Source organism: Pipistrellus hanaki, assembly GCF_964339955.1.
Source record: "Pipistrellus hanaki genome assembly, chromosome: 3".
Classification (NCBI taxonomy): domain Eukaryota; kingdom Metazoa; phylum Chordata; class Mammalia; order Chiroptera; family Vespertilionidae; genus Pipistrellus; species Pipistrellus hanaki.
Window position 1 is genome coordinate 138083653 of NC_140505.1, and position 25146 is coordinate 138108798.

Below are 25146 nucleotides of genomic sequence, written 5' to 3' on the forward strand. Positions count from 1 at the left end.
ACCAGCTTCCAGGTTTTGCCACAAGCATGTTCGTTACCTTCCCTGGGGCTATTTCATCACACACAGAGAGAAGAGGGCGGTCCCAGGTGACCTCCGAGGTGGCCCGGATCACCTGCAAGCATAAGTCAAGGCACAGACTTCACTGGCAATGCTCTGTGCTGCATCCACCCCAGACTGAGGAGGCAGGCAAGTACTTCTAGCCTGGTAGCATTCTCAATCGGGATTTGTCATCACTCAAAGCCCAGGTGGACCATGGAACAGGGATTAATTCTTTCCACTTAGTTTTCATTTTGCTCTGTGACTCCTTTCATTATTTCCATCGATTGCATGCAATCCAGGATGGCCATCGCGGTTTAATAGAAGGCCATTTCCCACAATTTCCTTCCAGGTCTATCCAGCTGGCTATTTGTAACTCAATACACCATTTCCAATACCACGACTTTTACATTTTATTGTTTTTTTATTTTTTATTTTTGGAGCCAACATGTGGACAATCCCGACCAGCATTACTGTTAAAGAAAATTATGCTTTCACTGAAACCATCGCTTATCTGTGGATAGTAGGGCAACTTATACATTTTTAACATTTGGCATTGACAAGTTTTCTGGGGACAGAGCCAACTTCACTGGACTCCCCTGATTTTTTCCCCTTAAAATACCTCCAGCTCCGCGAGCCGCCCTAACCTTATATCCTTGCTTGCTCACTCTACCTTTTACTCCCCAGCTCCATCGCATACATGCTTCCCAGGATGTAGTGGAAACTCCTGGCCCGAGAGGCTGGAAAATGTAACCCCCAAGTTTCCTACAACCTCAGCTCCACTTTCTCCTGCGCTCCCGCCCAGGGCTCCGAGCCCTGTTTTGGTCACGTGGCCAGGGGGGGGGGGCTGGCGAGCCAATGGGCGCGCGCCGGCCGCCGCTCGCCCCGCCCCCGACTCCTCCGGGCCGGGACCCGGCGCTCCGGGCGGGGAGGCGGCGGCGGAAAAGTTTCTTTCGCGGGTGCAGGGGGCTTGGGCGCGCGGCGCTGCTCGTCCTGCAGCTCGTCCTGCAGCTCTGCCGGCCGCAGGTCGCCCTTCTCCTCGGGTTCCCTCGCGCGGCTCCAGTGCACGAAAAGGCGTCGCTTGCGGAGCTTAAAAAGAAAGGAGTTTCCCTGGAAAGGAGCGCGAGAGGGGGGGCGCGCACACGCGGCCGGTCCGGAGCGCGGGCGGCACCCCGGCGGCCGGGAGTGTGTGCGGGGCTCGGAGCGCGCGCCGGCGGCCGCGGAGCGCAGGGCCGGGCGGGAGGCCCCGCGGGACGGACGGCGATGGGCGCGCCGAGGCTCCGGGCGCCCGCGGCGGCGGCGGCGGCGCTGGGGCTGCTGCTGTGCGCGCTGCTGGGGCGCGCGGGCCCGGCCGAGGGCACCCCCGGCCGCCGGGTCCCCGCCGCGCGCCCGTGCCCCGCTGCCTGCCGCTGCCTCGGAGACCTGCTGGACTGCAGCCGCCTGCGGCTGGCGCACCTTCCCGAGCCGCTCCCGCCCTGGGTGGCGCGGCTGTAAGTATCCTTCCCGGGAGCGGAGGGGGGAGGCCGGCCCGGGGCCTTGGCACCGGGCGCGCAGCAGCCTCTGCCCGGGCAGCTGCTCCTGGCCCAGGCCGCGCGCGGCGCTCGGTGTGGATGGAGAGGAGCCATCGGGGACCCGGGCACCCTTCCCCTGCGCCTGGCGGGCTGCGCTGGAGGGTTTGGGGGGACTGAGGCGTCCTAGGCGCACCCGTCTAGCCTCACTTGGGCGAGGGGAGGGAGCCTCTGACAAGTCGGGGAAGTAGAGCCAACTTTTCTGCGGCTGGAGCTTTCCCAGGGGGGTCAGATGCGCCCCTGCCTGGCCAGGAAAGGTGGCACCCAGCGGACGATCGGAGTTCCCGGTTCTCCCTAGGAGTGTGGAGGATCCTGGGGTTCAACATAGTTTCTAACTGGGTCAGGCCCCGTCCCTGCACCCCAGCACCAGGACTGAACGCGCTCCTTCCAATTCGGAAGGCTCTCCCTGAGTTCGGGCACTGTCCAGGCTGTGGTGGAGACATTCTTTTGTTGTTCTTTCTCCTGGTGCTCCGTCAGTCCCCCTCCTAGGCCAAATCGTAGCATCTTCTTCCCAGTGAGAAGTTGGCAAGACTGATCCCTAGGTCTATGGAGGGGAAGGGAGCTCGTGTTGAGGACCGAGGGCGTGATTTCTGCGGCTTCCCAGCACGCCCGGACGGTTTAGGGGAGAGTGCTGAGTGCTGTTATGCAAGTTTTTGGATGCTCGCTGTGAAGTCTGAAAACCCGAAATCACTGCCAACTGCGTGCAAGAACAGGGAGAAAAAAAAATGTAGTTGAGTTTGGAAAGGCTGATTCTTTCCAAATGTCATGTCTTTATTCTCTCCCAACCTTCGTTTTGTTGAAATGGGAGGACTCCTGGAACATGCAAACAGTCAAAATTGGTGCTTTAAAAATAAAAAATAAAAAGTTATCCCTTTAAAAGAAGTAAAAGTCTATACTTCATAGGTTTGGGCCTAGCAGGATTGCAATGGAAATTCTAAATTCCTAAACAATTCTAGAAGGCTATCCTAATGTCCTCATAATAATAATAATAATAATAATAATAATAATGGTAGAAGGAAATTGTTTTTAAATCCCTGTGCCAATCAAAATATTTTTGTAGAGTTGTTGACCATCAAAATAATATTCTTGGTGTGTTAGCAAACCTTGGTTTAATAAAAAAGTAGACCTGGAGAGTTTTAGATGGATATTTAACCTCTTATCACGGGATGTCTTATTTAGGAGTTTTTATTAGGGTTGAAGATGGAGATAAAGGCTTTCCCCCAAAGCAGGAAGACTTTCAATTAGTTGTGGCTAATTCTGCTCAATTGCCTCTTGTGGAGGTCATGCTGCCTTATTCATGAAACGTGAATGGCTCTATTGACAACATATGGAACGGACTGGGGGTGAACACCTATGAATAATAGAGGGATGAGAAAAAAGAAAAGAAATGAATATAGTAGTGCCTCCTGGGCTGAGTTTGGAAAGGCTTGGATCTATCACAAATCCAATTTATATTCCGTAGTTTCTCAATATCAAGCGGCCTCATCTCCTGCCATATATGTGTTGTTTTTTTTTTGTGCATTTGGATGTCTTTTAAAAAATAACTGTATTGCTCTTGATTAGAAGTTGAGTTAAACCAAAGGGGGCTTGATACCTCTTTAAACATTATCTTAAAAGTAGCTGACCTAATTAGGATTTTGTTTTGCAGATAATTTGGTGGCACACTAAAAACAAATTACCGTTTATTTGGTTAGCACAATCTTTAATTACATTTCCGCCAGCAGTAAATTGTCTCAATACAAGCCCACATTCCTCAAATGTATGTGAAAATAAGTTCCACTTGTATAAATAAGCACCGGGTCTGTTGTCAGGAGCCCCACTGTGATCCCTCATTGGACAGCTCTGTCATTCTTGTACTCCTGTGACTTTTAACCAACTTTGTCCTTGTCACTGAACCATGTGGTCTGGATTCTTCATTGTAAATGGTTCCTTTTGTTTGTGCTTAGGTCTCCTCTCTCCACCTTTGAAAGGAGAGGGAAAACCCAAGAAATGGAGCTTTAACTTCTCTGTTCCTTGGGGTTTGTAACAGGAGGCCTAAGAAAGCTGCTTCCTAAGTTGTACCTAATGAGAAAAGCTTTCAAGGAGATTGTTTCAGAGGGTAGGCATAAGTCGAAAAAGGCACATTGTTCTTCCATAGCTTGACTTCCTTTCCTTAGTTTGCCTTAGGGACTGGCTTATGGAAGCACTATTCAGAAAAAGTTTAGTGTCCTCCTTTTTTTTGTTGAATTAGCAAGTTAAAAAAAAACAAAACCAGTCTTTCTCTTTGTTACCATTATTTCTTCACGTTATTCCGTTGTAATTTATTGTCATAGGAACCTCACGTGTGAAAAATTGAATAGTTTGAGCTGTAACGTAATGATATTGCAGTTAGTTCTTTCAAAAAATAACCTCTAATATTTTAGTGGAAGTGGCTCTTAAAACGAACTATTTGAAGGCTGCTTACAACCAGCTGCCTTAAAAGGCAGCCTTGGGTGGACGGGTACAGTTGTGCTTACAGGTCCGGAGCCTAAGGAGTGCTTGTTAGAGACATGCTCCTTAGCCAAAGAGGGGAAAGGGGCTCTTTGAGAGCTTCAAGTATTATTAAAATGTCGCTGGAATTTCAAAGTTATTCATCGTACACGTCGAGGTGTTTGAGTTAGTGGGGCTCAGGGGGAAAGAGTCCGAAAGGGACTTCTCTCTGCTGGTGGGATGTCCCGGAGTGTCCTCCTGTTACACATCCTCGGGTTGGTACCAGAGTCAGGGCTGGGTGGGGGTTCTAGTCCTTATGGTTTTCGCAGCTGTTTTTCTGTATTTTCCAGACTCAAACTTGAACATAGCAGGCTGATTTATGAGTCACTTTGGATCAGTGTCTTAAAACAGCTCCAGCCTGGCTTTTTGTGTTTCAGCTTTCCAGATTTCTGCTGAATTAGCAGCTCTTGCAGGCCCCAGTGGGATTGATTAAGAAGCGGTGCTGGATTTGCATTTTAACATTTGACTTGGAAGTCAGATTTCCAAGTGGCGAAAGGAAGACAATGATAGCTGGGACCCATTGTTGTAAATTAATTATTTTCATATATATTTATTCGCTTGCTATTATTCAGGAAGGTTTGTCTCTACCAAGTAGAGTTTGATTTGCAAGTATTGGGCCAGTTGAGTTTTGGGTAAATAGTGAACACCTCCCTGCCTGACCACCTTTTCCTTTTATTAAGCTCACTACCAAAAGTTTTTTTTTTTTTTTTTTGTTTTGTTTTTGTGTGTGTGTGTGTGTGTGTGTGTGTGTTTAAGGTTTCTTGGTAACCCTTTGTAAAGTATATGGTTGTCTAACCACTGTGTGTAGCTGTACACCTGAAAACAACAACGCAATATAATATTGAATGTAAACGATAATTGAAATAAAATTTTTAAAATTTTCAAAAAATGTAGACAAGATATGCCCCTAAATATAATATAAATGGTTTCTTTTTCTTAAAAAAAAAGTTTCTTGGTGAAGATGTTCACTAATGGGGGATCTAAAAATGAATCTGCCTTCCTTATCTGACTGTTCTTAGGGGTTTTCACAAAACGTGGACATTGTACAACTGGAATTTGTTTGTAACGGTCTAGCTATAAAAACAATATAAGGAAGATTTAGGAAAATGTGACATCCTTTAACTGGAAAATAAGCATTTCTGGAACATAAACTGTATTAAGTCTAAATTTAGGTGCATTAAAAGTTTCATGGCTTTAAGTAGTTAGCAGTAAAAGTCACTTAAGGGGTGTCTTTTTTTTTCCCACATAGAATGTGGTTTTAATAGTGGCCCACAGAATTCGGGAGTGGGAGTGTTGCAATAACTGAAGTATTTAAGGTTACCAGCTCCTGCTTCTGAACCAGAAGTGCGTGGTCCCCTCAGCGTGTGCCCTGCTCTCTGGAGGCCGTTTTCTCCAGTTAAAGGCCTTTTGTTGGCGCTCCCATCCCATCACTGGCCGGGAGAACTGCGAGGCACTCCATCTCTTTCCCCCGCAGGATTGCCTTGCGGAATAACCCTGCACATCCAGTGAGGGTATGGTTTTTTTCGTTTTTCTAAATGAAAAGAAAAGTCACCTGTGTTAAATATAAATGCCAGATTGGTTCCTCCTTCACAAAAACAAAACAACACAAAAAAACCATGAAACCCTTGAAACAATAGGAGATGCAGTTTTATGCGGGTTCAGTGTTTAGTTAAGGGGGTCCAAGTGAGACTTGGTGTTGATTCAGGCCACCTCCCAGGCGGAGGGCTCTTTTCCTCGGTTGTTTTTCGAGCCCTGTGGGAAGCTGGGGCTGTCTGTGGTGCTCAGAGCACACAGGTTTTGTCTGAGCGCTCACGTGCGTTGCTGGGCTCACGGTTTCCTTGATGAACTCCAGATGGACCTGCACTGGGCCTGTGAGGGAAAGTGTCTGGCTCCAGCGTGGGGAGCATGCACAGCAGTGGCTGTAATTGCAGGATTTTTATAGTTTAAAGCCTCTGCCAGGTTTTTTTTTTTTTTTTTTTTTTTTCATGTTATAACTCTACCAGAACAAATCTGCTCATGTCTGTGACTGTCTGGTAGGTCTTTAGGCAAACATGTTTCCAAAAAAAAAAAAAAAAACCTTTGCAGATTTGTGTGTGTGTGAAATGGAGAAATCCAGGTTTATTCTCAAAACAAAAATTCAAAGTCTGAAAGGCTCTCTGATTTCTAATTGTGAACCAGTGGATGTGCGCTGAGGAACACTTCGTTTCTCTGCCTTTTTTCTTTTTTTGGGGGGGGGGAGGTGGCATACTTGTGTGCATGTAACACATGGCTCATGCTTTTCTCCCGTCAAATTGGGTTATTTGAGACTTTGGTTATTTAAAAATCTTCCCTTTTAAACACGGAGAGAATCAATTTAGTAAGGGTTGGTTAACCTTTTTAAACCATGCTATGGTTAGCCTGGTTGTCAGTGGCCGCTCAGCCATTTTATTTTCATCGCACCATTTTGAGGGCACCTATTCAACATGCTGACAAATACAGGGAAGATAAGCAAATATTTGGCAGGTTTAAAAATCACAGTTTGAATCTCCAGCGCTGTGATGACTCCCTAGCCTGGAGTATTGTACGTGGAGAAGTTTTGTGTTGCTTCTTTTAAAAAAGAATAACGTCCAATGGAAGTTGGGAGGTCAGGTTAGACTGAGTCTTGGAGTAAGAGAGCAGAGTTATTTTAATGATTGAGAAGAAATGTGATCACAGCCTTCTGTACATTCTGCTTAACTTTGTTAGGTGGCTGATGGGGTTTAAATTACACATTATATTACCAGATACTGAGATTTGAGGAATTCAGGAGAGCATAGGGGTTAGGTTTTTTTCTACCCTCAGTGCTAGCGTGTGCACACACACGAACACACACACACACACACACACACACACACCACACACACACACACACACCACCACACCCCCCCCCCACACACACACACCCACACACACACCTCCCCATACACACCCCCCCACACACACACACCCCACACACACCCACACACACACACCCCCCCCACACACACACCTCCCCACACACACAATGATACTTTAAATAATTTGTTGCCTTAGCCCAGAGAAATAAATGTGTGAAAAGCAATTTCTACTTTGCTTGACTATATAATAAGACACCGATGCTTCCATTTATGATAATAAAATGAAAAGATTTCTTTAGAGGTTTTAGTTTTAGCAACCTGCCTAATTAGCCACTTTTCATAAGCCATGACTTCATCATATCAAGTTGGAAGTGAGGAGATGGTAGGGGATGGGGAAGGTGAAGCAAAACAGCCAGCTCACAAAAGGTCTGTTCACCCCGTGCCAGAAAAACATCTCCTGAAACACTTGTGGGCTCAAAGCATTGGAATCTGCCAGCCTCCTAAACGAATTCTGTCCTCAGAGTGTGTGTGTGTTTTTTTTTTAGTTTGGCGTTTTGGTTACCATCTAGTTTATGGGCAGGATGGGCCAATTATGTCTTATGTCATCACCAGTGTTGATAGAGATATTTCACAGATCCATTCTGTCTTGTACATCGTTAAGTGCTGTGATTTTTTTTTTTTTTTAAAAACGACTTATCATTTTATTTTTGTTTTCTCATAGGGACTTAAGTCACAACAGGTTGTCTGTCATCAAGGCAAGTTCCACGAGCCACCTCCAGAGCCTTCGAGAAGTGTGAGTCCTACTTGCCTTCTGTTTGACGTTTGAATAAAATACTACCCATCACATTACTTAACTGTGAAAACATTTGGAGTATAATAAATTATTTAAAACTGGTAACGAGTTAGCAATAATTTAAAATAATTTTACAGAGTTTCACCTCTACGAATTATAGATGACCTAATCAGCTTTCTTTCTTTTTGGGGACGTTAATAGGAAACTGAACAACAATGAATTGGAGACCATCCCAGACCTAGGACCTGTCTCAGCAAATATTACACTTCTCTCCTTGTAAGTGAATGCCAGCAGGATGTCCTCTGGATGTCTGCAGGGGCTCTGGGGACAGCTGGGTATGAGCTGGAGTAAAGACCTTTGAAGCAAAATAAGAAGACCCCCTTCAGTGGGTGACGAGGTGTTCTTTAAAACTGTTGACTAGCTTTTCAGCCCCAGTTGCTCTCTCTCTCTCTCTGCTAAATTTGAAGTATCCTTGTAACAACACACTTTTTACACTTTGCTATCCTTGCTGAATTGGCCTTCAAAATTCAGGGAGTCCGCCTGCATCCCAAAGAAACATGTATTTGATTTTATCCTGTTGACTGGGACTTCACCTCTCGTATTGCTTACTGGTTGGCATGGGATCTCTGGGTTGGGTATTATTACTTGGTTACCAGTGGAGGAGGATGGGTGTTGTTTTGTGAGGAGAAATGCGAGTTTTTAATAAGGCATTGGAGTATCCTCTTTTAAGTGTGGTGCCCTGCAGTGGAAATCAAGGTTCAGAAACATCAAATCAAAATCTGAACTTTTATACAGGTACATTAAATCATGCGATTGAAATTAGAACCACCGTTGCCCATTATTTTGCAAATACAAGTTTTCAAATAAAATTAAAATGGTGTTAGCTTTTCTGTATGTTTAGGATGGATAGCATATTTATGCATTGACGATATTTTGGGATAATTTTGACTTGGGCATTTCAAGGCAGCATTTAGAATGTGCATGATTTAATTTCTAAAATCAAGTAGTTTACCGTCTTAATCTTGAACGATTTAAAAATATGGTTAACCCACTGAAGTTAAAAATGTCTTTCTCCTCTAAACAACTGAAGAACATAACACCATTGTTAGGTGCTTCTGGGAAAGGTGTTGGGAGGGTCGAAATTATACAGTAAATTTCAGGAAAGCTGTTCAATTAATTAAAGTGATCACTACCCAATTGCTTACATCTGGTGATTTATAGAGGTTTGTTTTTACTTAGGGCCCGGGTCAGCCAAGTCACTGGTGCAGCCGCTGTGTCTGCTTTCCTCTGTTTGAATAAGAACTAAGTGACATTTGATACTGATGTGGTTTTTTCCAAAGATCAGAAACAGAAAGGAATGAAAGAAAAAGCAGTTGATATTTGACAAATAAACACACTGAATTTAAGAAATATCTTTATGCTAGCATCAATATCTGCTTTCTTGTCTTTTCACCATTGCTTAAAAGTTTGGAGTCTAAATGAAGCCCTGGCTTTGGTATCTGAAACATCTTTCGCTATTCTCATTTGACCAGAGGGGCCTTTTTAAATCTCAGGGACCGCCACGTCACCCTTCTCTTCCTGTCCTGTGTATTGGCAGGTTCCATCAGCATGTTCAAGAGAGCCTTGAGGGGGGTCAGTGCATGCTTCATGGCTGAGAGCATTCGCAGCGGAGTTTCAGAGTGTGGGTGGGACAGGGAAAACAGTCTTCTCTGGCTTGCTACAGAGGCAAAAGCATAAGAACTGGTAAGGCAACTAGAAGGTTCTATTGGGAATAAATAACCTAGTGATTTGCACTTTGTAGGCATAATTTGTAATTAGAAAACCGAAATAAAATGTGGAAACGTAGAAACCTTCTGGATTTGAAATCATCTTCATGTTTTGTTTGTGTTTCACTTTAGGGAAATGCTGAGTTCCAATCTTTTGGGAACTTGGGTAATCTCACTTTCTTTCCCCTCAACTTGTTGCAGTACATCTAACCAGGGACTGCCTTATTCATCTGCCTAGTGATAGATCCTTTTTATTACCTAGATCACATAGAATCTGTGAAAAATAATTTATGTGATGGGCCGCTAATTCAACATGGATGCTAAATTTGTTCTTATGCCTGTGAAATACCTTGACAACTTCACTCTCTGCCTGTTTTCTTCTACAGAGGTTTTGTTTTTTCCCTGTAGGCTTCATTGGCTATTGTAGTACACAATCATTGTTTCGAAAGCACTATTGCTTTCTGCCTTGTCTTGTGTAGGGAGAACTCCTGTGTGTGTGCTTTTTTAATATAGAAGCACTGGAGAGTAGTCAGAGCTAAAAGTTAATTCTCATCTATTTCTGAAATTTCAAAAAAAAAAAAAATTTGTTGAAACATATAACATGAGTCAGATTAGAAATCTGTAACACCACAATTAACACCCACATCTTCTAAAAAAAGAAGTTCTCAGGATTATTTGACTTTTATTCTGTCAAGATATATATATTTTTTTAACAATTTGTGTAGGAAATCATTTCTCCAGGTAATTTGCACAAGTTTAATAATTTTAAAACATATCAAAGAAAAGAAAAAATGAGTTGGAGTCTTGAGCATGAGATTTGGTGTCAGTGCTCTATACTCCTGCTGCTCTGTGCAGTGGGGACCCCTCCCAGGTTGACGGGCTGACTCAGAGAAGACCAGAGAAGACCTGGTTAGATGCTTTTCCTCTCTCAGCTGCAGGCGCTAATATTGGGTCGGATGGCACCCCAGGTCCAGGGATGAGTTTATTTAAGGACCAGTCCTGATGTCCGGGAAACGCGGCTTTTGTCTTAAGTTGGCCATTGGGTGAGCCTTGAGTCTGCTCATTCAGAAGCCTCATGCTAACATTTCTAGGGATTTTTCAGGATATAAAAGGCCTGAACAGACTTGCTTTTCTTTGAATCCCACACAGTACTAGCTCAGAAGTCAACTGGCATTCTAAGGGCAATTTTTGTTTTCTGTTTATTTTTCTCTCACAATTATTTCCCACCCGTGGCAGGGTCCTATGTTTTAGGAAAAGAGATGGAATAGTATTTGGAATGAACACGTTTTGTGGTAAGACTGTTGACCTGGCATAAGTGAGTTGTGCTCACCAGATGTGATAGATTTGGCTTCCTGTGATGTGCGTGAGCTGCTTAAGCAATGGGCACTTGAAACTTGTGACCTGGATTAGGTCTTGTTTGAATCCATGATTTATAGAACACTCGTGGCCCAGTGCACGGATTCGTGCACATTGAAAGGAAATTAATTAGATGAAACACTTTAATACCACTATTTGCCCTTTATAATAGAAGTGTCAACCAAATTCATGATCCACAATGACAGATAAAAACGCATGCACAATTGGTGCCAGCGAGAGCTTTATATGTTTCAGTCATGCGTGAGTCAACTTAGCCTTTTATATATATGTATATGGAATAAACTTGTTTAATTAGACCTGCTTTCTGATTTAGCTAAACTTTTTTGCAGCCCAGTGAAGCACCCCAATTTGTCTTTCAGGTAATTGTCAGAAACACAGCAGTAAATATCAACACAAAACAGATTATTATTGTAGATCGTGCAGGGTCATAAGGTGACCGGATCGTCCTGCTTTTGGCAGGACAGTCCTGATTTTCAACAATTTTTTCCTCGTCCCACGGCATTTTAAAAAAGTCCCGATTTTTGGAAAGATTGGAAAGATTCTTTCCAAAAATCGGGACTTTTTTAAAATGCCACAGGACGCGGGAAAAATTGTTGAAAATCGGGACTGTCCCGCCAAAAGTGGGACAATCTGGTCACCTTACCAGGGAGAACAAAGGGTAAAATATCTAACTGCAGCAGTGTTCGTTTGACTATATTCCGCACAGTGAGAAAACCTGAAGTCATTTTCAAGCTCCACCATTTCTTGTTTTCAGTCGGGTCAAACTTATAAACTTTTAAATCTCCATTTTCTGGCTAATAAAAAGAAAATAGGATTCCACCGAGTCTCCTATCTACCTACTCCAGGACTTCGGTGAGGATCAAATGAGATAAGGCAGGAGAAAACGCTTAAATGTTTGCACTTGCCAATAAAGCAAGCCGTGTTACTGGGCTGAAGAAACTCCAAGGAGGCTAGTCGCTAGGGAAAGGAAGCCAGGCGTTGCTATGTGACGTCATTACCCAGTGCTCACAGCCTCGGTTTCCAGGTTGGGCTGGGCTGTGGGCCGCATTTTGCGCCATGGGGTCCTGGAAGCATTGGCTACAATTTGGTGGGCTGTCACTCCGGGGTGGTGGTGGGGCCTGCATCCCACTTGGGGGAATCCGAGTGTTGGTTTGTGGGCACCAGGTCCGAAGTGATGTTTTTTGTAAATGGCCAGTGTGCATCATGGCAGCTCCTGTGTTGAGTGTGTGCCCCCTGGTGGCCAGTGCGTGTCTCATAGCAACTGGTCAGAGAGTCAGTGGGACACTTAGCATATTATAGCCTTTTATACATACATTATATAGATAGATAATTGTTGAATAAGTGAGGAGCTATTGGTCATTGAATAAAGCTAGTTGAGCCTTAGTCTTGACATTGATGGTTTATATGGGATTGCCCAACATGCTGATACTTGCCTACTATCTTAGAGATGGAAAGGTTTAGATGAGGGAATGTCCAAGAGGTACCTAGAGTACCTGTTAAAATCATAGATTTCCTGACCCAGTCCTTAGAAATTCTAAATTAATGCATTTGGGTGGGGCCCAAGAATATCCATTCCAGCACATCTGCCTGGCTGATTCTAAGCAGAAATTGCGTAAATATTTTTAGAATTGCTGACGGAGTCCCGTTTACCATGATCAAATAAGCATTTTCTCATTATTTCTTATCTCAAAGGTAGAGCATTTCTCCCGAGTTCATTGTTTTCATCATAATACTTATTTTTCCAGAGATGACATTTGTCATCCTTCCCAAGAAGTTGTTATAAAAAATGATCAGACTTGCTTTCTGAAAGTGTCACCCTGGCTTTCGTGTGGAGCGTGGCTTGCAGGCGGTAGGAGGGTGGTTTCCGTGGGGCCGATGATGAGGAAATACTGAGTCTGGGCAGGAGGGATGACGGCGCTGTCCTTCCACAGAGCAGCTCCGTCACGTCCGTCACACGAGGCGCACGTCAGATGGCTCAGCATTCATTGCTGGCGCTTCCTTCCGTTTGCTGGGTTTGTGGCCGTGGACACGTTACCGTCCGTCTGTGTGTCCCCATCTGTGAAATGAAAATAACAATGCCCACCTCCCAGGATTGTGAGGGTTTGGGGAGAGAGATGGGTAAAACCCACTGGCACATGCTCAGTGACTATAAGCCATGATCGTGATCGTTCATTCCCTTAAAATCTGTGGGATCCGTGAGCAGCGCCAGGCTCCGTTCCAGGGCTGGGGACAGGGCAGTGAGCAAAGCAGACGGAGTCCCGCCTGTCAGGAAGCCTCCATCCTCGTGAGGGTTGAGAAAAAAATAAACAAGTGAACAAGCTTTAAAAGAAAACTTGAGTTTTCCATAAGGACTCGGAAGCCAAAGGGAAGAGGACGAAGGGACCGAGAGCTCTGGCTGTTGCCCTTTAGGGCGGGAGGGGAAGACTCCTTTTTGAACATTTACCAAACCCTACTGTGTGCTTGGCACTTGCTTTAGGGTTGAGACTCAACAGTGAACAAAATAGCTAAAAGTCTCCGCCCTCAGGAGCCGACCCTCTGGACTCGCAGGGGTCTTCAAACTACGGCCCGCGGGCCACATGTGGCCCGCAGAGGAGTCTGATCCGGCCCGCCAGGTTTTTTGGGCAGTGAGCGCAGCCGAGGTGTTACAGTAGGAATTAGTAGTTCATATAGTCCGGCCCTCCAGCTCTCTGAGGGACCGTGATCTGGCCCCCACTTTAAAAAGTTTGAGGACCCCTGCTCTGGAGGAAGGAGAAAGACAAAAAAAGTAACATACATAAGAAATGTGGCCAGAAGGTGATAGGTGCCAGGGAGGAGTCTAAAGCAGAAGGAGGTGGGAGAGGGGCTGACAGTTTTAAGGGGGGACTTGTGACAGTTGAATTGGCCTGAAGGTGGGGAAGGGCGTCCTGGGAGGAACCTGCGGGTGAGGTCGCCTCGTGTCCTCTGCCCTCTCGCCTTGTCTGTCTGGAATTGGTTTGTCGTTTTCTCCCCTCCTCTACTGCGAGGCCTCTGTGGCTCCCTCTTGTTTCTCCCAGCACCTGATGTTAGATGTACGGCACGTCGTTGGTGCTTAATTAGTATATGCATTAAGGAATATTTATGGAACAGCCACATGCAGTTAGCATAATTCAAACAGATCTCCTATAAACTCGGTCTGTACCAGTGGCTAAAAATTTACCGTGGAGACAAAGCATACCTGTGTTTCTCTTAATTTATGTTCCATTATGTGTGCTTGGTTAAAAAAAAAAAAGATTATAATAACAGCAATAATAATTAAGGAAAAAAGAACAAGAGAAGTAATTTAAGCAGCATAAGGATTTAAGCTCCCCACTGTAGCCGGTGAGCACATGCCCCGGAGTGTGTGCGAAATGAAAGTGTTTGGGAAGTTAAAAACCCCCCTCTCCCGGTTCTCCTTGTTTTGAGGCAGGGCTGGGGAACATCTGGCCCACGGGCTGTACGAGGCCCAGGACGTCATTGGGTCTGGCCTGCCAAGGCATTAGGGGGGAGTAGATGACATGTTGGACCAAACACAGCAGGCTCATTTTTAAGTTGATCATTTTGTATGGCCCACGAAGGATGTTACAAATACCCAAATGGCCCTTGGCAAGAAAAAGGTTCTCCACCCCTGTTCTAAGTGGACATCTTGACCCGCTGAGCATGACTTAGGGCTTCAGAGATACAGATGTTTCCTAGCCCCTTTGCCCATCCCACGTGGGAACTGCATCATCAGGTCCCGAACTAAAAATCCAAAATACAAACTGGCCCTATGCGGGACTCACTGAGATAGACCGAAAGAAAATGTCTGCCTAAAAAGGATTTGCTAGTATGTTGAGGGATCTTTAGGGATGCATTCCTGATAACTGGCTCCCCTCCCCCCACTCCACTGGTCTTAGAACCTAGTGCCATGTGTGATGGGGTTCCGTCACGTCCTGTCCTCCTGTGTTGGGGATGCTTTGGGGCAGAGGTCGGCAAACTCGCTAGTCTACAGAGCCAAATATCAACAGTACGACGATTGAAACTTCTTTTGAGAGCCACGTTTTTTTAAACTTCAACTTCTTCTAACGCCACTTCTTCAAAATAGACTCACCCAGGCCGTGGTATTTTGTGGAAGAGCCACACTCAAGGGGCCAAAGAGCCGCATGTGGCTCAAGAGCTGCAGTTTGCTAACCACTGCTTTAGGGAGCCAGGAAAGTATGAGAATCATAGTTGCCTCCAGGATCTGATGCATTTTATAAAGAAGCATCCTGGGTCGGGCGGGGAGTAGAGAGTATTGGGAACTGATTTGTGTGGCCTTTTAGGATTCTGAGAAGGGCGTGTGACTTTTCTTTTATTCTCTGGTTTTGAAACTCACACAAGTACAACGTGTGGCGTTCTCCACTGGCCATTGTCACAAATCTCATTCCGGGGTAGGACTCACGTCCTGCTGAGCTCTCAGTCCCCTCAGAAGCCCCGCCCAGGCTCTGGCACGTAGGAGAGGCTCCGTAAGCATGAGGAGGCCAGCGAGACCATGGGCCCCTGTACCGCAGGGGAGAGACCTGAGCTGGGAGTGGGGTGCACAGGTTTTTGTCTCGTCTCACACTAATGACCTGTCTGGCTTCGGGCAGAGCTAATTAACTCTTCTTTGTTTATCTGTGAAAACACAGTAAGATGTTTCTCCACCTCTCATCGGGTGCCGGGGAAGGATCAGGTGGCATGATGTACAGGAAAGGGCCCTGAGCAGAGTGAGCAGCAGCAGCTGCTGCTGCTACAGCTGCAGCGAGTGGGCTTGGCCGGGCAGCAGAGACGAGAGGCAGTGAGCCAAAGTGGGCTCTGCAACAGGAGGGTCACAGGAAGAAGAAGACAGGATTTGGAAACACTATCCTGACAGCAACAGAGAAGGGAGGAGAAAGAACTTTGCATTTGGGGTGAATTTTCAGGAAACTTTTGTTTGCTTCAAATAGCTTTAAAAAGTGGGTGAGCATCCAGTTCTAGTTGGTAATTGAACAAGGGCTTGTGTACTAAAAGGCAGATTTTGAGCTGTATTTAAATAGATTGCCCATGGACAAGACCTAATCAGTGCTAAGTGGTTGGGAACAAAGAACAGTAAGATTTGGCCTCTCCTTTGAATAATGATAACAAGGGGAAGAGAGCCAGTAGAGAGAGACTGCTGAGAGAGTGCCGCCTGGGATAGAGAGATGCTTGGGCTGCCCAGTGCAGAGCTGTGGTTTCAGGAAGTGTGGACGGGGGGAGTGTGAGGTCCAGGGGAGGACAGAGACTCGGGTAAGTGGGTGCAGATCGGCTCAGGTGTCTTACAGGTTTGGGGAGTTACTGCAGACTTTTTAATGCAGGGGGATGGAATGCTTACACTTCAGGGAAGCACGGAATCTGCCTTCCTCCTTCTTCTCGAGACATTGCTAAACGGTGTTCCTTTTCTGAATCGAGTTCCCTGAAGACAGACAGATAACGTGACTTTGCTACTTATCAGTTATGACTTACTCAACGCCTGTTCCCCATCCGTCCTTGGAACTCTGAGCACCGCTCTGTGTTGTGGCCACATCTCTTTCCCACCAAGGGAAATTGGCCGTGGGGTGGGTGTCATTTGCATATGGACTTCTGAAAAGGGTACATGTGAACTAGGGGTTAGAAATCTGATCAACAGTGGTCTGTTACTTAGAAACCGAACCCAGTACTATATTCAATGGCAATTTCATTCATAAGCATGCATTTCCCATTTCCTTCCAAAACGCAGACTAAGGGGGGAAAAATCAGTTTAAGAGATAGTGATTTAAAAGATTATTGATGCGCCGAAACCGGTTTGGCTCAGCGGTAGAGTGTCGGTCTGCAGACTGAAAGGTCCCGGGTTCGATTCCGGTCAAGGGCATGTACCTTGGTTGCGGGCACATCCCTGGTGGGGGATGTGCAAGAGGCAGCTGGTCGATGTTTCTCTCTCATCGATGTTTCTAGCTCTCTATCTCTCTCCCTTCCTCTCTGTAAAAAATCAAAAAAAGATATTAAAAAAAAAAAAGATTATTGATGGGCTGCATGGCTCAGACTTTATTTAAATAATCAAACTCAATTTATAACTTCTAAAACATTGATATTTTAATAGTTCACAACTCAGAGATAAAGCTCTGCCTATAAGGAAAGCAACCATTATATACATTTTCAAATGCTGAAGTAACTGAGTAATTTTATGTCTCTGCAGCACAGCTCAAAGTGTTATTAGTTTGTTTTTAAACCAAAACCTATGTGACCCGATATTTGAAAAGTGGTTACCGTTTGTCATATTAATTATGGCAATTGGGGAGCAGCTTTAGTCAAAATTAGAGCTTAAGTTTCTGGGGAATGGGGGAATATTGTTCTGATTTAGTGGACATAACCCATGCCCCATCTTTACCCACATCTGGGTATAGATGAGTCCATGGAATGGGATCACCTTAACTAAAACATTTACTCCAAAACGTATGCTCTACCCATGTGGGTGAATGGTCCAGTGACTTCCCGGGTAAGGGACATTGCACTAGAGGGCTGCAGACCTCACCCGCACAAGCCAGACGTTGTTGTGCTTCTATGGAAATAAGCTCATGAAATCCAAGTCTTACACAGTGAGCACTGGCACATGTTAATATGATAAGTTGTGTTCTTTTATTGGGCTTTAAAAATGTTTATATGTGATATGTTAAATGTTTATATAGAGGAGTTCACTGTACACAGAGGTGTGTTTGTGACACTCTCTGAGTTTATCTTCCCATTCACTTGAAACTACTCCCCAGAAGACACGTTTGCCAGGTTTCCGATTTCTCCACTTAGAATGACTGTTTCTGAAACACATCAGTGCGCATGGCTCTTTAACCCTTCAGGAATTCCCATTGCTCTTAGGCCAGGAGCAAGATCCTCCTTCAGGTGCACAGTGCTCTGGAGGAGCCGAATCTTCCTTTCCCGCTGAGCCTTCTCTGGACTCCTTCCTCCTGGGAATGGGCCAGCTCAGGGGTCAGCAGACTGCGGCTCGCAAGCCACATGCGGCTCTTTGGCCCCTTGAGTGTGGCTCTTCCACAAAATACCACAGAGCCTGGGCGAGTATTTTGAAGAAGTGGCGTTAGAAGAAGTTTAAGTTTGAAAAACTTGGCTCCCAAAAGAAGTTTCAATCGTTGTACTGTTGCCATGTGGCTCTGTTGACTAATGAGTTTGCAGACCACTGGGCCAACTCGTTCCTGCCTCAGGTCCTGTTGCACATGCTTTCTCTCTCTGCCTGGAACTCGCCTCCCCCCCCCCCCCCCCCCCGCCCCAACCTTTAAGCCCGGCTTAGGTTTCCCCTTATATCTTATATATAGTCTTCTCTCCTTCACAATATGTGCCGTCACGTTTTTCAGTTGCATGTTTGTGATACTTTATTGTCTGTTTCCCCCGCTGGAATGAAACTTTATAAAAGCTGAGCTCATGTGTGTTTCCATCCTTGTCGTCTCCCTGGCATCCGTGCAGAACCTGGCAGATGGTACACACTGAGGGCATGTTTGTTAGAGGAATGGCCACGTGGGTAGCCCGGTCCAAATTAACGTACCTGGTTCACTGTAGAAGCAACTATTCCATTCATCCTTGTTCCTACCCACTTAAAAATTGCATCAATGCAACTTCGTTTTCCCAAGGTAACGACATGATTAGATTTGGCACAGTGACCCGTTCAGCAGCTTTCTTCATTCCGTGGCGGTTCATGGAGCCCGTACAATTGTGACCCCCCAGTCCCTTGACTTGACCCTCCAGGGTAGCATGCTACAAGTGCTCCTGTATTATAATATTTATCCTGAGCTGCCCACACCATTTCCTCATCCCTTCCCCCAACTTGATGCTAGCTAGCCCTTTGGGTTGCTGCTTTGAAGAATCCAGTACAGCTTCTGCCAGAGTCTTCTCTAAGCTGAGTGAGGCTTGCGCTCCCAAGGCAGACAAAACAATGAAGCTACAGCTACTGGGGTGGCAAGATTCAACATGTGTTTGTATCGCAGCCTGGTTGCTTTTCCTCCTCCTCTTCCTTACATTAGTATCTCTGCTGCCTTTATCTCCCTCAGACCAGAGGCTCAGAGCTCCAGTTGGGTGGAGAGACTAAAACAATGAGCGAGGGCTCTAACCAGTAAGACTTCTTTCTTCGGCTGGAAGTTGCTTAAGTACTAAATTCAAAACATGAAAGGAAAGGCAATTATAAATATAAGCACCTCCTTTCTAGTACTTAAAATCACCTGCCTGGCTGTCTCCCTCTCCCCCACGGAGCTTTAGCCCATAGACACAGTAGTCTGTAGAGTGAGGGAGACGACAGAAGGAAATAGGAAGGTAATATTTATGCTGCAAGGACCATGCAGCGCAGAGTAACCCTGGGGTACGTCCTTGGGCTGTCAGTTTACAGTGCATGAGCCGCTTTAAATGTTTTCATAACAAAACAAACTTGGCAAATAACTTTTTAGAAAAAAAGATGCTTTTTGAACTTGGTCACTGGCTGACACGTAATCCCCGCACAAGGTATTGGCCTTGGAATGGAGGGTGTTACTCTTTACCGATGTCAGGAAAGTAGTCAGTTGGTTGTGTAAACCCCTCTTTTATTCTCCTCCTGTCTTTTTTGCTTTCAATTCCTCACCACCACCTCCATTTATGTATCCAAAAAAAAAGGAGAGAGGAATTAGAAAGAGTTTGCTATATTGTATAACTGGTCATAACTCATTTTTGGTTAGTGTTGCGTGTCTGTACTCAATCTTGGTAACTTAGAATTGGAAGAGACGTTTCTCCCTGTGGAGAAGCCTCTGAGAGAGGCCTTATCCAGCCTCCCCTTGAGCACATCCAGGGACAAAAGCCCGCTTCTTGGGGAGGAGCCCTTCCATTGTGAGCAGTTCCAATGGCTAGGCCTTTTTTTTTTTTTTTTTTTTTTTTGTGAGCTCTGCCCTTCTGTGGCTCCTCTACCTATTGTCCTAGCTCTATGTGCTGGAGAGAACAACTTCCTTCTATTTCTAAATTATAAAGCAAGACTCACAATATAAGGTTTTCATAAAGCCTTCTTTCCCCCAGCTCAAGAGTCCAGTTCGGATTTCCTGTAGGAGCTGGGGTCTAGGCCAGGGCTCTCCAGTAGCTCAGGGGACTGGGCCGTGTCTAGGCGGCCTCTGGGTATTGAGCCTGGGAAATGTGGCTAGTGTTGCTGGATTTTCAATTTAACTTACACAGTTTACACAGGCGCTGGCTAGTGTACGGGCCAGTGCAGGTCCACACACACCTCATCTAGCATGGCAGTGTGAAATACTGTGCCCAGAACAAACGTTAGCGCTGTGGTCTTAGTATGGAATGTGGTTGGACCATCATCGCTCTTGCCCCAAATACTGGAAATTAGTGAAGCTGAAGATTTTATTGGCATCGTATGGACCCTGTTGTGATATTGTCTCATACTGAGTTGTCATCAGCTGAGATCCCTAAGTCTGTTGTCATTTTCATGAAAATTGCTTTCAGCTAGGACTTTTAAAATGATGGATTAAAAATCCAAAACACTTACCTTATCCCAGCTTAATTTATCTGGTTGCTTCTAGTCCATCAATTTAGCATATCGAGAGGTTTTGAATCACGAATCATCTATTCGACGAATTTTACTTTTCTTCTGCGGCACCTACCCTGGACTGTTCACTCTCCACCCCTTTTAATACCGATGGTGGACTGAATGCATCCATTTAACTCTGCAACTTCCTAAATTCCCTTACAATGGAATTAAAGGACTGCACACCGATGGGAACAAAGAGAAAATGGGAGATAGTTCAAATGAAAGATGCCACAAACATTTTGCAGGCAAACGGGCACACTGTATCTGACTTCAGAGAGAGACTGGAGTGGATCCCAAAAGAAGCAAACTAATTTTTTTTTTTTCCCCCTGCAGAACCTCAGGATAGTTGAAGAACTCAGGGCCTGTAAAGGTGGGGTGCAGAGTAAGACTAGAAACGGGGGATTGGTTACACCTCTTTTCTAAGAAGCAGGAAGACCTCTGGATCCTCCTCTAAAACTCAAAGCCCCGTGACTGCCCCTGCCCTGGTGTACAGAAGAAATCTCTTTGGAGATTTGAAACGATCTGGGACACAGGCCCAGCTGGGCAAGGGGCGGGGACTGAGGGCAGCATACTCCGCAACCAGTGAAATGAAGTAAAATCTGACTCCTAACAGTACTGACACCACCCCCCTCCCACCCCCCCGCCTTTCAGCTTATTTTCCTGTTAGCCCTCCCAGGCCCTAGCCTTGAAATTTCAGGATTTGAGCAATAAGATGTGGAGATGACTAAGACTGACAGTTAATAGGTCCATTCTGCTCACAGCCCTTAATAAGCTTTTTAGAGCTGCTTTTTATCAAGTATGAATGGGTAGCCAGTGATCAGCTGACTTTTGAGGAAGTTTCTAACAATGAAGTCAGAATCCGAAAGAAACGGGAGAAGGATATCCGATGGAAGGAGACAGGAACTTCAAAACAACCTAGTATCTCTGGAGGTAAAAGAATAGTAAAAATAATAATAATAACAATATTCAGAAAATAAGGAGGTCAGCCGTTAAAAATACAATAACAGACACTATTAAAAGGTAATAGAAGAGTTGGGAAAAAAGTCAAAAATTCTCAAAAGGAAGCTCCAAAAGACAAAGGAATGGAAGAGGGGAGATAAAAATGAGGAAATGGGGAGATCCAGTGGGAAGTCTAATGCCTGTCTAATGGGTGCTCCACAAGGGAGGTCTGTGTAAATAGAAGGGAGAGAATTATCAAAGATACCAAGAAATTCCCCAGAACTGAGAAACTCATCTGTAGGCTGAAAGTGAGCCAGCAAACAAGAAAACAAAAACAAAACATACATTAAGGGACATTGCTGTGCATTTGCAGAATACCAGCGAGAAAACTCTGAGAGGAGCGGGGGGGAAAGCAGATCAGCCGTAAGGATTGCCAGTGGTTCCCCCACGGGTGCTCCTAGCAATATCCTCACCGGGGAACCCGGTAAAACGCAGATCCCCAGGCTCCACCCAGGCCTGCTAACGAAACCCTGCAGGTGGGCTCACAAACTTCCTTCAAGAAGTCCCTGTCCCCTAATTCTGATGCCTGCTGAAGTAGAAGAAACACTGGGATAGAGAATCAGAAACCCCTCCGGCTCCTCAGACTTACAGCTAAAAGGGCAATAGAACAAACAAAACATGGTCTTCAAATCCTAAGGGAAAATGATTTCTAATGTAAACTCCGTTCACACCCAAACTGTCAATCCTATGAAGATATTCCAAACATGAGAAACACACACACACACACTCACACTCACACACTCCTACACTCCTAGGCATGGTTTCTTGGAAAGCTAATGGAGGCTCTGCTCTGCCCAGGGGAATGAGGGAGCAAAGCAGGGAAGACTGGGCAGCCAGGTAGGGGGACTCGGACAGAGGAAAAATGGGAAGCCCCCAGAGGGAGCCAGGCTCTCTGAAAGGCTGCAGCTTTGGCAGGATGACTGTGTGAAGCCTCTGTCGCAAACCTTGTCACCTTCCGTGCTGGTCGTCCACATCCAGAATCTCAGCTTCTTCGTCCTGTCCCTTTTCCTCTTGTTGACAGGTGAGGAAACCGAGGTTCACAAGGTGTAGTCAATAGGAGCAGAATCAGGAGCAGAATCAACCTCCGCTTGCTGGGGAACTGTAGTTTGAATTGTTGCTTCAAAGAGACCCTACTTAAAAAAGGAGCTCCCTCCAGTTTAATAGGTTGGTTAGTGGTTAGAGGACCAGAGGTTTATGTGCCTTTTGCTGGGTGATGGCTTTCCTGGCCGTAACATGTTCTGACTTCCATGTGCATCTAGAACCTCAAGTTACATACGTCCTTAGGGGCTACTCCGAACTTTGATCGAGAGTTTCTGGACCGATCATGGCTGGTCGCTTCAGGGTCTTGAACCCACTCGTTTAGGCCTGACCTGGTGGATCCAGAAATGAATTATAGAAGTTCTCTCCACTCACAAGTAAAGCACAAGCCATTGGGAAGACTTGCACTCCCAGCTTAACCATGGCTGTGGTCTGGCGTGTGGAAATGGCTAGGCAGGGCCTGTGCCTCAAAAGAGGGGGGAAATGTTAAATTTCACTAGAGTTAATTTTTATTGCACCTAATTAAATTGTTTCAGATTACAATAATTGTTCAGTGAGTATCTTAAGCATCCTAAATGGGGAAAAAACAAAACAAACAAACAAAAGAAAAAAACTTGCTCTTAATGTCTGTTTATATAAAGGACTAAATTGAATTTACAGTTGGGGATCAAAAAGAGCTGTTTTGTATGTGGTATGAATGGCTTTTTGACTCATTTCTTTTTTTTTTCATTTTTACCATGTGTTATAATTGCCCATATTAATAGGGCCCCGATGATTTTATTAAGACACTGTGGCCATCATTAGGATGTTCATGGTCCAAAAGATAATTATATTTTATATTGACCTGGCTTTTCGCTGAAAGAACTGACTCTTTGCCCCTCACATTGGCTCATTTGCTGCTTAGTATCATTAATTCTCAATCAAGAACCTTTCTCCTTGCTCAAGTTGCCTCATTTGGCTTTATTCTTTGACGCCACAGTACCAGTGGACCAGTCTAAACACGTGTTCTTTTAATGAAACTTAATTACTTTTTCAGAAAAAAAAAAAAAAAAAAGATGAGCAGAGAGAGTTTATTTTTATCTGCATGGAAGAGGATCTTTGCTTGCCAAGTCTCTCTGTTTAAAGAAGCCTAATATTATGGGGTATTAGCCTTCTCGCCAAGATAGTTTTCAAGGAAGCTTTCTTTTTGTTGGGGGGGAGGGGAGGGGAAAGAGTTATTGTTGGAAGTATAAGTGCCTTTACAGTGTTTGCAAAATGTAGTGTTTTCTTTAACAACTTGTAATTCCGTTATAAATGAATATTAAACTGGTTGCTTGCATGTTATATATAGAAATCAGAACTTCCTGGGGCCAGGCCGGCTCTCCCAGTCAATACAGTTCATATACTTGCTGTGTGGTTGTATGGCATGACCGCAGATTCAGCAATTTGTTCCTTGCAATAACTGAATTGGACTTCAGGGATGTGGTTAGAGAAATGCATTCTAAGAAAGGAGGGAATTGCAACATATGAAAATATAGTTCCAAATTGAATCTCACTGAGCACCCCCCCTCTCTGTAAGGAAAGAGCCACACGCACACACCTCCTCTAGATAGTCAAGACTGAGCATCCTCACACCTCCCAGCTGCACAGCCTCAGGCTCCCTGCCCTCTTGTGCAATAGGTGGGAGACAGTTGGAATGATTGGCAGATACTTCTTATTCATCAAGCAGTTACAGTTTAATTGGCCCAGGAATTCCAGTGTGGAAAAAAAACCTGATATTCCGGTTCCTCACCAACAAAGGATAGTTCACTCCATGACTCGCCTTCCAAACTCTGGAAGTATACTAACAGCAGCACCTCTATCCACCTCTGAGTGCATGGGGTTCTTTTAAGACTCTGACGCTTCCTGGCGGTCACAGTGAGTCCAAAAGTGAAATCCATCATCGCCGTACCGAGTGATTGTGTCACCAACCGCATGAGTTCTGTTCTACGGTTACCAACTCAGTCAGGGTTTACATGGAGCGTAGGTGTTGAGAGCATCGGAACCCGTAAGCGCATTCCTTATAGAGGAGAAGAATACATCTCTCGGTTTCCCCGGTGGCTGTGAGCACACGGTAAAATGTCAGCACTGGCTCTTCCCGTCAGCATCTCACACCTGAGCGAGAGAGGACCATCGTCCGTGCTCTGTGCATCAGGAGGTCTCCCAGATGGGCGATACAGAACACTGTGGAAGCACGGGTGGAGGGAATTCCAGGAGTGCCAGAGGCGACGGAGCTGGAAACCCACGCGTGTAATATCAGGGGAGGAGAAAAGCACAGCCGGGGCCCTGGGAAACCGGAGGAAGACTGGTGCTTCACCCCCAAAGGGGACATCTAGGCTAAGGTGACCAGACGTCCCGCTTTGGGTGGGACAGTCCCGCTTTCGGTGGGACAATTTTTTTTTTTTTTGTAAAAAAAATCGGGACTGTTTTAAAACGCCGGGGGAACGCGGGACAAATTGTTAAAACTGGGACGTCTGGTCACCTTAATCTGGGCGCACAGTCAGCATCATCCCAGCGTGCCATCCTGTGTCCTCTGCACCTCCTGGCGGTGCTCCTGCACCCGGTCTTGCCTGCCTCCCACAGGGTCTTTGTACCCACCGCTGCCAGAGCAGCCTTTCTAAAATGCACCTGTGATGGTCGCCCTGCCATT

At 45.5% G+C, this 25146-nt stretch overlaps 1 protein-coding gene across 1 annotated transcript in view; it reads left to right on the forward strand.

The window, feature by feature from the left end:
• The first annotated feature begins 935 nt into the window (after window positions 1-935).
• LRIG3 (leucine rich repeats and immunoglobulin like domains 3) overlaps window positions 936-25146 on the forward strand; it is a 51872-nt gene continuing 27661 nt past the window's right edge. The window contains exons 1-3 of the mRNA XM_084879642.1: window positions 936-1526; window positions 7689-7760; window positions 7962-8036. Of these exons, the coding sequence (XP_084735768.1) occupies window positions 1300-1526; window positions 7689-7760; window positions 7962-8036 (374 nt within the window). The 5' untranslated portion in view covers window positions 936-1299. The remainder of the gene's footprint in view (window positions 1527-7688; window positions 7761-7961; window positions 8037-25146) is intronic.